The following is a 13,878-nucleotide window of genomic DNA, read 5'->3' as shown; positions in this document are numbered from 1 at the left end:
GTGAAGTATAGGAGACTGGGTATGTGAAGTATAGGAGACAGGTATGTGAAGTATAGAAGACTGGTATGTGAAGTATAGGAGACTGGGTATGTGAAGTATAGGAGACTGGGTATGTGAGTATAGGAGACAGGTATGTGGAATATAGAAGACTGGTATGTGAAGTATAGGAGACTGGGTATGTAGTATAGGAGACAGGTATGTGAGTATAGGAGACTTGTATGTGAGTATAGGAGACTGAGGTATGTGAGTATATAGAGACTGGTATGTGAAGTATAGGAGACTATAGGGAGACAAGGTATGTGAGTATAGAGACTGGTGAAGTATAGGAGACAGGTATGTGAAGTATAGGAGACAGGTATGTGAAGTATAGAGACTTGGTATGTGAAGTATAGGAGACTGGGTATGTGAAGTATAGGAGACTGGGTATGTGAGTATAGAGACTGGTATGTGAAGTATAGGAGACAGGTATGTGAAATTATAGGAGACAGGTATGTAGTATAGAGACTGGTATGTGAGAGTATAGGAGACTGGGTATGTGAGTATAGAAGACTGGTATGTGAGTATAGGAGACTGGGTATGTGAAGTATAGAGACTGGTATGTGAGTATAGGAGACTGGGTATGTATGAGAGTATAGGAGACAGGTATGTGAAGTATAGAAGACTGGTATGTGAGAAGTATAGGAGACTGGGTATGTGAGTATAGGGACAGGTATGTGAAGTATAGAAGACTTGTATGTGAAAGTATAGGAGACTGGGTATGTGAAGTATAGAGACTGGTATGTGAAGTATAGGAGACTGGGGAGTATGTGGTATGTGAAGTATAGGAGACTGGGTATATGTAGTATAGGAGACTAGGTATGTGAGTATAGGAGACAGGTATGTGAAGTATAGTAGACTGGTATGTGAGTATATAGGAGACTGGGTATGTGAAAGTATAGGAGACAGGTATGTGAAGTATAGAAGACTTGTATGTAAGTATAGAGACTGGGTATGTGAGAGTATAGGGAGACAGGTATGTGAAGTATAGGAGACTGTGGTATGTGAAGTATAGGAGACAGGTATATGTGAAGTATAGAGAGACTGGTATGTGAAGTATAGGAGACTGGGTATGTGAAAGTATAGGAGACAGGTATGTAAAATTATAGGAGACAGGTATGTGAGTATAGGAGACAAGTAGTATAGGAGACTGGGTATGTGAAGTATAGGAGACAGGTATGTGAAGTATAGAAGACTGGTATGTGAAGTATAGGAGACTGGGTATGTGAAGTATAGGAGACAGGTATGTGAAGTATAGAAGACTGGTATGTGAAGTATAGGAGACTGGGTATGTGAAGTATAGGAGACAGGTATGTGAAGTATAGAAGACTGGTATGTGAAGTATAGGAGACTGGGTATGTGAAGTATAGGAGACTGGTATGTGAAGTATAGGAGACTGTGGTATGTGAAGTATAGAGACTGGGGTATGTGAAAGTATAGGAGACTGTGGTATGTGAAGTATAGGAGACTGGGGTATGTGAAGTATAGGAGACTGTGGTATGTGAAGTATAGAAGACAGGTATGTGAAGTATAGAGAGACAGTGGTATGTGAAGGACAGGATACAGTGTTATGTGAAGTATAGAACACTGGTATGCGAAGTATAGAAGACTGATATGTGAAGGACAGGAGATGGTGGTATGTGAAGTACAGGAGACAGTGGTATGTGAAGTATAGAAGACTGGTATGTGAAGGAAGGAGACCGTGGTATGTGAATCTGTGAAGTATAGATGACTGTGTCTTTAAAGTATAGAAGACTGGTGTGTGAAGGACAGGAGACAGTGGTATGTGAAGGACAGGAGACAGTGGTATGTGAAGGACAGGAGACAGTGGTATGTGAATCTGTGAAGTATAGATGACTGTGTCTCTGAAGTACAGGAGACTGTGGTATCTGAAGTAAGAAGATTGTGGCATTGATGTATTGGAAACAGTGTTTGTGGTATTTGAAGTGTTGAAGACACTGTCCATTTGTGGTATTGGAGAAATTGTAATGTATAGAAAGCAGTGCCTGTGGTATGTGAAGTATAGGAGACTGGTATGTGAAGTATAGGAGACTGGTATGTAAAGAAGTATAGGAGACTGTGGTATGTAAAGAAGTATAGGAGACTGTGGTATGTGAAGTATAGGAGACAGTGGTATGTCAAGGAAAGTATAGGAGACTGGTATGTAAAGAAGTATAGGAGACTGTGGTATGTGAAGTATAGGGAGACTGTGGTATGTAAGGAAATTAGTATAGGAGACTGGTATGTGAAGTATAGGAGACTGGTATGTAAAGAAGTATAGGAGACTGTGGTATGTAAAGAAGTATAGGAGACTGTGGTATGTGAAGTATAGGAGACTGGTATGTAAAGAAGTATAGGAGACTGGTATGTAAAGAAGTATAGGAGACTGGTATGTAAAGAAGTATAGGAGACTGTGGTATGTGAGAGTATAGGAGACTGGTATGTAAAGAAGTATAGGAGACTGTGGTATGTAAAGAAGTATAGGAGACTGTGGTATGTAAAGAAGTATAGGAGACTGTGGTATGTGAAGTATAGGAGACTGGTATGTAAAGAAGTATAGGAGACTGGTATGTGAAGTATAGGAGACTGGTATGTAAAAGAATAATAGGAGACTGTGGTATGTAAAGAAGTATAGGAGACTGTGGTATGTAAGGAAGTATAGGAGACTGTGGTATGTGAAGTATAGGAGACTGGTATGTAAGGAAGTATAGGAGACAGTGGTATGTAAAGAAGTATAGGAGACTGTGGTATGTATGTAAGGATGTATAGGAGACTAAAGAAGTATGTATGTAAAGTATAGGAGACTGGTGTAAAGAAGTATAGGGAAGAAGTATAGGAGACTGTGGTATGTGAAGTATAGGAGACTGTGGTATGTAAAGAAGTATAGGAGACTGTGGTATGTAAAGAAGTATAGGAGACTGTGGTATGTAAAGAAGTATAGGAGACTGTGGTATGTAAAGAAGTATAGGAGATTGTGGTATGTAAAGAAGTATAGGAGACTGTGGTATGTAAGGAAGTAAAAGAGACCTGATGACAAGCACCTGTTTGAGAAGACCTCCATGAGGAGCATGACTTCCATCTGTCTCAGTTCCCGTCATGAAAGGCCTGTCAGAATGATGGCACTCGGGTGCACCAGCTCCTCGTGTTTATAGTCAGGCCAGAACATGGCATCTCATTTCGAAGCATGTGGCATGGTAGGTAAAGCCACCAGTGCAAGGTGGGTTATATTACTCGTGACTGATGCCATTTCCACCCATCTCGCGGTGATCACAGCGCAGGTACGAGGAAGTGGTTGGCAAAATACCACAGATACTGGAGAAGAAATGGATAGGTCATAGCTGGTTGGGAATGAAAATTATGTGGAAATGTGAAGCGATTATTGTGACTTGTATGCGGATTGTATATTGTGGATTTCATCAGTTTTGGATGTTTTCCCCAATATCGAGGTGAGAGCTGTACTTAGGTAGGTGTGTGAGGGTGGTTAGTACTTGGGACAGTTTCAGTGTAAACCACTGGCTTTAATGTGTGTGGTCACATGGTGATGGGTGTTTGTTGTAGAATTTCAGTTGCTATGGAAATGTGAAGTGGTTATTTGGATGAGTGTGGTAGCAATATTTCTTAAAACTGAAGCTATGTTGCCTACAACATCAGCATGGAAACTGTTACATTAGACATTCCTAGGCTGGTTCATAGACTGATGGGTGCACGTGACCAGATACACTGTGCCACATAACACCTCCATTGTGTTGCCATCTAAGAGGATGTGTTGTTTACATTTGAACAGATGGTAGCAATTTTCAACACCAGGGCAAGTTCTGTTTGACGTAACTAAAATTGTTTCAGTGAAGGAATATGTAAATTCTGAATCCGGTGCACGTATATGCTTGATAAGATGAATAATTGTAAAGATTACAGTCGTCTAAGGATTAACCACACTTTAGAGCTTTTGTTTCCTGGTGAAGGGACTGGCCACGTGTTGCTAAAGTACTGTCGGAAATAGAAAAAAAACTGTATTTTCTCATTTCTCTCTACAATCTATGTAGTTGATATGTGCAAGTGTGAAATATCTGTTAAACTAAGTTTGACCTAACTACAAATCTCAGTGGTAGGACATAAGAAACGTAGAAAAAGGACTTTACTGAGGAGAGATTACTGCAGAAATGAGCAAAGCGATTTATTTGGAACAGACCATGGCTTTATGCAAATTAGTGTGCGATGATTGTATTACAAAGGACACTTTTTAAATGCCCAATTTGAAATTAGATGTAGCTTCATTATAAACGATAGCTGGTGTGAAAAATAATAACTTTCATGCTGAAGCTATTAAGGATGTAGCTACCATGGAGTCTCACTGTCACTATAAAAAGAAACAGATAGGAGGGTTTGTCTCGCTTGGGGATAGAGATATCAGCTTAGATACGATAATCCTTTAGGGCAATTATACTGGGGAAGTACACGGCATGTCATAACAATTTATAAATAATATCCAGTCCTGTCGATCTTCGCGATCAGGTGGTCATGCCACCTAATACATTCAATACAATGTGTCTCTATGGTTATCAGGTATCATACTCTTTTACATATCTCAACATAAACTTCATGAAAGAAAGACACGTAAGATGTTTATCAATAGATGAGGCATAGTCAACACACATGAGAAGCACAAAATATCTTTGAGATGACCCCTTGTGCCTGTAGGCAGCACGTGCATTTCATGCCAGGTGAGTCGACGGTCCGTCGTCATACCTGGCTGAGCGACCTATATTGTTTTCAGCAGCTATTGGTATTTTTTCTTCTTTTTTTTCTAAGTTTTGCCCGATTTTACGAGTAAACATGCTTTTCTGGATATTCTATTACGCATCCCACTGAATGCCAAGTTAGGCCGATATGGGTTATTTCGACATATGTTATTTGCAGTTGTGTCAATTTTAGGGATACAGGGTAACAGCCTAAAAACAGTTTTTTTCTATTTCCGACAGTACTTTAGTGGTAACAACATCGTTACAGAATGTGGAGAAGAATAACAGTAAAGTGTTAGTGAACAGGACGTATCTAACCCGCTCCCAGGAGTCCAACGGTACACACTATCGAGGGGGGTGGGGATGGGGTTTAAAAGTAAGTCTCACTCATGTTATAATGAAAATATTTAGGGAGTCAGTATCCAGTAGCCCTGAAGGGCCCAGTTGACTGTCAGGGGAAGACTGTGGTTATGCAACACAAGTTATCTCAGGTAGGCAAGGTATGGTATGTCCTGAATGCTGGGCGGTACCACTGGCAAGGGAGGGACTTCACGGGTATTTCCTGTTATTTTGTGAATGTGCCTACCTACCCACCACTTGTTAATGTGTGTATATATACATATAACATGATTGTAGACCTGACTCCAGAGTTATAAGGCTCATGGTGAACTTAGTTATTTCATATTTCTTTCAAATGGATGTTGAAATAGGATTAATATTAGGATTTCTTACATTTATTGACAAAAAGGAATGTAATGCTGTGTTTCTGTTAATGACAGAGTTACTTCCCTTTACATTTGAACTCATTCTCTTGGAATTATTCCTCTGTTGGGATTCCAGGGCAGACTATCCCCCAGTACGATTTGCTTGTAAAAGCTGACAGGAACTGTGGGTGGATGGTTATAGTGTTACTGGCATGGCTGATCATGTTGATTGGTGTTTACGCTATCAACCACTAGTTTGCCAAGATTATCAACAAGTTATCTCATCTAGTGCTAAATGGCAACCTATTTGTTTTTAAAGGTTGCTGAATCAAGAGTGCCTGATTTATGTACACCGTAACCAGTCCAGGTTAGACATGCGTATGACATGTTTAATTACGTATCAACATGGCAGACACTTGATTATTTACAGACTATTGTCATAATGCTGGAATATTGCTGAATATGGTGTTAAAAAAACAAACAAACATAAACCTGATCAATGTTTGAAACTAAGCATGAAAGTGAAGCGATCCTAATGTTGATAGTTTAAGATTTAGATATCGTCAGATTCAAATGCTATAATAGACTCCTGGACCGTCATATTTCAGCCACATTTTGTTGATTTGTCTTTAATGAAACATTGTTAAGTGAAAGAGAATCTGATGTAATGGTTGACAATCAACATGCAGGTTTGTAACAGTCCACTGTGACCGCTCTAATGGAGGCTACATGTGATTATGTTATTCACTGCCTGGGGAATAACCATGTTGTGTAAACTCTTTTTCTCCCCCTCAAAATGTTCATCTTCCTACAGGAGTCACAAAGTCAAACGTTTTGAAGAGCAAAGAGCGTGTGAGTGCAGTAGCTGATGTTGGTGCATGACGTTGCTCACATCAACGTCCGCAACGTTGGGTGTAAAGTCATGTCCACTCTCAAGGATAGGAGACATGGCTCCGATACGCTATCGCCCTGACCTTGCGTTAAGTCGCGGCAAGCACACCACATACACAAAAACAAATACTATGTTTGCTGCGAAAAACACTTTGTTAAAAAGCTGGTGGTAAACTGTGTGGTAACTTTGCCACAGGCTCGGGACGAGTGAATGCTGCCGCAGGTTTTCCTCATAAGATGTGTGGTGTTGATGATTCTCAAATAATGAGTGTGGCATTCTGGGAATTATTTCAACCAAAGAATGTGTTATATTTAGTGAGACTTTGTCAGGCTAGGACAATCTGTTTAAGGATTTGGACGTCAACATTTTTTTAATTAGTTATATTTGATGCTACTGTGCGATTGCTATGTGGCGATAGATTATGTGACTTGAGTTGTCTCAACGGCAGTGATAGTCTCACCAGACTAAGGCTCCAACTTGCTTTGTTTGGAGAGGACGTTGTTACCTTGGACTTCTCATGTTTACTGGTATTGTTTGTCTTGTGAGTGTGTACAAGTCTTTGAAACGCTGTATGAATGTTCTTACAATTTAGACCAACATGCCTTCTTTTAGGTAATGGACAAAGGACATTAATGCAAGTAAACCTGTAATTAATATTGTAACAAAATGCACATTGCTACAGAAGTTTGGAATCTTTGATTTGCTGCATTGTGTTGTGATAAAATTGAAATTATTTGAACATGTAGGTTTTGATTTCATTTATGAAGATGGACTGAGATAAGAAGATGTAGGGTTGAGATGGGAAGACGTAGGATGAGATGGAATAACGTAGGGCTGAGATGGAATAACTTAGGGCTGAGATGGAAAAACGTAGGATTGAGATGGGAAGATGTGGGATTGAGATAGGAAGACATAAGGAAGATGTAGGATGTGATGGGATGACGTAGGATTGAGATGGGACGAATAAGTTGAGATGGAAAGATGCAGTATCTATGCTGTTTGATGTACACAAGATTACAGTCTTGTTTAGATTTTATCTGTTTCACAAAACTCTGGTCAGTCATGTTTGGTGGACTGAGGAAATTCAGCTATTCCAGATTTGTCTGAAGCTTGTCTTTAACTTCAATGTTGTCTGTTTCAGAAATGGAAACGTCGGTTCTTTGTGCTGTTCAAGCCATCAGGTAGCTTGCCGGGCCAGTATGAGTTGAGTTACTTCAACGATGAGCATTGCAGCAAAAAGAAGGGTTCCATCGACTTGGACCAATGTGAACAGATCATCGAGTCGCTGGACTCGGACCAGTTCAACTACCTGCTGGCCATCAAGACATTCTGTCGCGGCAAGGAACGCACCTACTTTCTAGCTGCAGACTCAGAGGAAGACATGACAGCCTGGGTGCGCAACCTGTGTGGTGCCTGCGACCTCAAGCAGGAAGAGAGTCGTGAGTTGTCTCCCTTACTTCCCTCCATTTTTGCATCACTATGCTCGGAATGTGTAATCACAGAAACATTGGTCCAGGTTATTTCTCTGGTTGTTGATGTTCATGATAACATGAATATATTTGTGGATGTCAGGTACACCGACCTCAGAGGAAACGTAGAGTATGCATTATTGTGCACATGTGTTCACGTTATTGGGGTGTTGTTTAAGATATGTATTGGCTGTAGGGATGTGAAAAATTAACTTATGAAACATAATTAAGCACTTCTTTTGATTAATTTTGTATCTTTCAGCCACTGATATACCACCAGAGCAGCAGCAAACGCAGCAGCAGACATCCAACTTGTCGGGAACATCCCCACCTACAGTGTCGGCTAATGGCAATGCTCACCACATAGCACCCAACGCTCACCACATAGCAACCAGCCAGCCTGTGTCTATCAGTGCCTCCCTGAAGACTCCCCCTGCCCCCACCAACGTCTCAACCTCCCCCTCCTACATCCCCCTCAACACCTGCAGAAGTGGCTCTCAAAAACAGCGTCAGACGCTGCCCAAATATGAACGTCGAGAAAGTGTGGACAGTGTGCCTGAGGAGGTAGCGCCTCCTCCACCAGACAAGGGAGGGAAATCCCTGGGAGTTCGGGACAGCCAGGAAGACAGTGTATTCATCTCTGAGGTGTACGATGTACCACCAAATCACAACACTGATGACCTGTACCAGGTTCCACCTCGTCGTCCTTACGGTGGTGGGCAGATGGAGGACTTCAGCCACGGCCTGGCGATGACGTCCCCCCAAGACGCGGAAGCCCAAGCACCCCAGGTCCAGTGGTAGTGACAAAGCCTCCATGGGACGCCCAGTGACACCCCAAGACTTACAACCTACGTATGATACACCCCCACCCAGGCCAACCTCCAGTGGATCGGGGTCCGGTTCAGGGTCACAACCAGACCAGACTCCACCCAGACCCCCAAGACCAGCAACAATGAATCAGACTGTATATATGAATGTGCCCAAGAATAGCAAATCATTCAATAATTTAGATCTTTCAGCTGTGCCTAGTGCCCCCAAACCTCCTGAGCGGCCTGCTCCATTAGACAGTTATGACATCCCTCGCTCAGGTTCCATAGGGTCTCGTGTCACCTCTCTGAACGTGGCGCCCCCGCCACCCAAGAGCTGCAGCACCCGGAATGTTCACAAGTACATAAACGCTGCGGAAGGTGTGATGCAGTCCCCGAAAACTGATAGTGCATATGTGCCAATGGACAAATCAGACTCCACAGTGGAGACTGTGTACACAGACATGGACGTAGTGTACACGGACATGAAGATGTCAGACATGAGGATGTCGGAGAGGATGTCCAGTCTGTACCAATCTCCGCCTCCATGTCGGATACCCCCCAGGACAAATAGCAGCTCCGTTGTCCGAGCCCCTCCCTGTCCCAACCCAGGTGAGTTTACCACTGTGTTCAAGTTTCAACCCTGCGTCTTCATATGACCACAGTCTGTGTAAGACTACAGTTCAGAATAGACACCACCAACCAATGTGGTTCGTAAAACACAACCAGATCAGGAAGTCATGTCCTTTGGCTAGATTGATAGCAGGTCCTCGTACCCTGGTAATGTGGTCTGTTGCTCACTATTTCAATCACAGGATAGTCTGGTCCAGATTTGATTATTTATTGCCCTTTGTTGTGTAGCTAGATTATGACTGAGAACATAAGACAGCAAACAAGCAAATCACATCACCGGAGAGTTTTGTGTGAGTTAGATTTTGTTTAGAATTGGTGTTGTAGCGATCATTAGGATGGGACGATATTGATAAAGCAGGATAGGGAACATTAGTGATGGGACGATATGAGTTGATAAAGTCAGGATAGGGAACAGGGAACATTAGTGAAACATTGAGTTGATCAGGATGAACTTAGTGATATAACATGATGATAAAGTCAGAGTGGAAACAGCATGCATATTGTGAGAGTCAGCATACATATTGTAGTCAGTATAGGTCATATTCACAGGATATTTCCTGTCTGCATTATATGCACTTGATCATGATCAGTGTGTGGCCTCACGCTGAAGTACACTAGTCATCTCAACGTATTAGGATACAGTTCTATTAATGCCAGAAAATTGGGTTTTTAAAGATTAGGCGTTTAGGACTCCGAGGTTAGGGGTTAACTGGAATGTTACGGGTTCATAAGGGGACAAGAAGGTTGGTGAAAATGGATGGGTGGACAGTTTTTCGGTATTTGGCTGAATGGTCAGGCAGGTGTAGAAGGTTGTCCGTCTTGTGATTCTGACATCCAGTTGTCATGGAGATGTAGCAGAGAATTTGCTGTTTGTCAACAGGTCATAACCACAAGCATCAGCATCGTCATCCTCATCATATGCCCCACCACCATCACCTCCCACAGCATCTCTGTGCAGGTTGGTACTGTCTGCAGGTGCTTCCTACCATGGTGTTGTTCAGGGCTTGTAGTCGTGGTTCAAGGCATGTTGTTCCAGGCTTGTTGTTTGGGCATGTTTTTGTTGTTCAGTGTTGTTGTTCCAAGAGGATTGTTCCGCTTCATGTCAGTGCATGTTGTTGTTGTGCTTATTGTTAAAGGCAGCGTTTAAAATACCCGCCTACCCGACCGTCCGTAACGGTCTACTTTAATCTCGGACGGTCAAATTTCAAAAGTAGCCTGTCCGGTGGTCTGGTAGATGTTTTGACCCTAACAGTAAATATTTCATAATATCAGACAGGTTCTCTGGTCGTCAGTTTGAGGTGTTTAAGGTATTATGATAATTATGTTAAACTATTTACGATTGGACAGTTCATTTTACAATAACCAATCACAACACATGTACTTTCAGTTTACCTAAACTCGGTGCATTGCCTGGTAGTGCTATGTAGTTCATTGTGATGTGTGCAAACAGTAAAGTATTCAGAAACCTGATTTTTTTTCATTGTTGAAAACCGGACATGCAAGTTTGTATCCGGACTGGTAATTTCTTAAAGTCACCAGTCCGGCTGTCTGGCTTGGAATTTTGGGAGTTTTAAACACTGTTTAAAGGCATGTTGTTGTTCAGAGCATGATGTTGTTGTACATGGCTGTAGATTGAGTCATAATGTTGTTGAACAACAGTGGGTGGTAAGTGCATGTGTGTTGTTCACGTAGTTCACTGCATGTGAATGTTTAAAGCATGTTGTTTGTAGACACAGTTACTTATTTCTAGGAAGTATATTTTGGTCCCTGTGTATGCATGAGAACAGGTTGTGATTCGCTGGCTTCTCTTTCAATGTTGTACACAGCTTGGGTTTGTTGTAAAATAGACTCTCACACCTGCTGTGTATAGTCAAAGGGAGATAACTCTGCATGCAGTTCTCCTTGCTTTGCCTGTGTTATCAAGTGCAAGTGATGTTTTGTCAAATGCCTTTGATGAGGTTTGTTGACAACAGATTTTGTTTATGTTAACTGAATGATTATTATGTTTTACAACCAATATGTGACTTTCTTGAATCCAACAGGTAGGTGCATCATTAGACACCTGTAAAATTGGAAAGTTGCTTCAATCAATTAGGAATAAGAAAGAGAGTGAAAGAGAGTCATAATTCATCATATCACTTTTTGAAAACAAATGTTAACAGAAATTGTTGAGCAACATATGATTTCAATTTTGTTTGGATAAAATGGATAATGTTTTCGATATCTCATTTTTTAAATCCACTTTTAGAGACTTGTGCAGTTAAAATCTTTAAAAAAGAATTTGCTTCTAAAATACCATCACTGGTAGATAAGGCATGAACATAGTCAAAACCTTTATATTTTCGTTCATGAGGACATAATTTACTGAGCAGGACAAATGCTTGAGTTACTGTGCTGGACAAGTACTTACGTTACTGTGCTTTAAACCTTTAACTCAAACTCCAGGGTTAGAGTTAGTGTTCAGTAACCCATGCCTGGCATAAGAGGCGACTAACAGGATCGGGTGGTCAGGCTCGCTGACTTGGTTGACACATGTCATCGTATCCCAATTGCATAGATTGATGGTCATGATGTCAATCACTGGATTGTCTGGTCCAGACATAGTCATTTATAGACCGTTGTCATATAGTTGGAAAATTGCTGAGTGCAGCATTAAACAACAAACAAACAAATACTGAGCATGACAACTACTTGGGTTGCTGTGTATAATGTAAGGCTGTAACGATTCACTCGCATATTTGGTGAATCGAACCGTAGCCCTTCATGAATTCAATTCGTTATTCGTGGTCACCAGAACCAAATACTGATGAATATTTATGATTTTTTTAAGGGAGCATGTTTTACTTGAACCCTTGTGTACTTGTGGAAAGTGAGATATGCAAGGATTAAATATGTACTAGCCTTGCAGTAGTGCAAGTCATGTTAGTTTGCCAAGGCCGCACATGGAACTGTCGACTATAACTATTACATACCAAATTTGAGTGTCATGAGATCACTGGTTATTGCTGTGACAAATCAAAACTGTCAACATGGGCGTTCCATATTGTACATAAATCACTTAACTACAATATTGTATTCGTGAATAATTATTCGTAATCGTTACCCAATATTCATGATACGTATCATATTCGCCACATAGTATATTCGTTGCCAGTATAATGGGTACCTAAGTTATGGACTTGCATATTAATTACATATTAGTGTTTGATTATATGAGTCTGTCAGGGGTCTGAACAAGAAAATGCAAATAAGTGAGCAGACTAAATAGATTTATCATGTGTACTACAAAATCAACTTTCACTGACTCACACACCCGGATTGTTGAATCTATTGCTATTGGGTGGCCAAATTGTCTTGACATTTGCTTTGTATCTGTTTTCAGATTCAGATACGTACGAGAATCAAATCTGGAGCTCCACTCGAACCAAGAGCTTCAAACGCAATGAACAGAACCGGATCAACAACCATAGCAGTCCCAGGTACGTATTTCATGCCCTCCCAGACACTATCTTCCTCGAAACCAATTCCTACTGTTCAGGAAATTATCTTTCCTTGCATTAACACTGGTGTGAATTAACTGTTGTTTCTGCTACAGCAATGCCAGGAAGTCGACATCGGTGTCGAAGCCTATTCTGCAGCTGCCGTCGAAGTATGACACTGTCTCCAGCTCCGATGAGGAGGAGGATGCTGATGGAGGAATTCATGTAAGTCAACGCGATTCTTGTCAGGAGTCATATCACAACTGGCTGTGATAGAGCTGGAATATTGCTGACATTGGCTCTCCATGTGCCTGACTCGTGTACAAGAACACATAAAGTGTGGTTGTATACAGATTAAGTACTCGTTGAAAACATGGTATGTTGCCATGCTGTTGCCAAGTTGCCATCTTAGTGCTGTGACTGGAGTTATATTTTTACATGGTACCCGTGAAGATCCGGTTTAGAACCCATGCTTGTCGTAAGAGGCAACTGAAGGGATCTGGTCGTCAGGCTCACTGATTGGTTGTCACGTGTCATCGTATCCCAATTGTGTAGATCGATGCGCATGCTGTTGATCACTGGAATGTCTGGTCCAGACTTGATTATTTACGGACCGCCACCATATAGCTGTAATATTGCTGAGTGGGGTGTAAAACTTAACTCAGCTCACTCACTCACTCTTTACATGGTATACAACAGGATTACTGTTACAAGAACTACCAGTTGGTTCAACTTAGTTAGTTCTAGCTATACTTATATTTTGGAAAGTTTACGAAGGATATATAGGAGACATAGAAGTCAAGAGTTGTAAACAGTTGTATTGTTGTCTGCAGCTCCCGAGGGGTATGCGTGCTGTGCCGCCCCCGCCACAGGTGCTGGAGGACAAGGAGTTGAAATACCTGGATCTGGAGCTGGACGAATACACCCAGGAGACCAACACGCGGTCCCCATCCTCCGTCCACCTCCCTCACTCCACCCCAACCGAGTACCGCGAGATCGACTTCGTCAAGACACAAGCTCTCAGCAACACCAAGAAGTGGAAGGATGAGCACATGCACCACTAGCCCCTGGCTGCTGACGGGTTCTCCACCAGTAGAACCAAGTGTCATGTGACTGGGAT

The 13,878-nt window shown here is 41.7% G+C and overlaps 1 protein-coding gene across 1 annotated transcript in view; it reads left to right on the top strand.

Moving 5' to 3' along the window:
• The window catches only part of LOC124265297 (GRB2-associated-binding protein 1-like), a 58,881-nt gene that overhangs the window by 43,796 nt on the left and 1,207 nt on the right, over window positions 1-13,878 (top strand). The window contains exons 2-8 of the mRNA XM_046700092.1: window positions 7,513-7,810; window positions 8,103-8,640; window positions 8,870-9,258; window positions 10,174-10,254; window positions 12,662-12,758; window positions 12,875-12,983; window positions 13,592-13,875. Coding sequence (XP_046556048.1) covers window positions 7,513-7,810; window positions 8,103-8,640; window positions 8,870-9,258; window positions 10,174-10,254; window positions 12,662-12,758; window positions 12,875-12,983; window positions 13,592-13,822 — 1,743 coding nt within the window. The 3' untranslated portion in view covers window positions 13,823-13,875. The remainder of the gene's footprint in view (window positions 1-7,512; window positions 7,811-8,102; window positions 8,641-8,869; window positions 9,259-10,173; window positions 10,255-12,661; window positions 12,759-12,874; window positions 12,984-13,591; window positions 13,876-13,878) is intronic.

Source organism: Haliotis rubra, unplaced genomic scaffold, assembly GCF_003918875.1.
Source record: "Haliotis rubra isolate DU_JTF1 unplaced genomic scaffold, ASM391887v1 Scf121, whole genome shotgun sequence".
Classification (NCBI taxonomy): domain Eukaryota; kingdom Metazoa; phylum Mollusca; class Gastropoda; order Lepetellida; family Haliotidae; genus Haliotis; species Haliotis rubra.
Note: the sequence above shows the minus strand (reverse complement) of the source record. Positions and strands in the feature narration are given on the sequence as shown.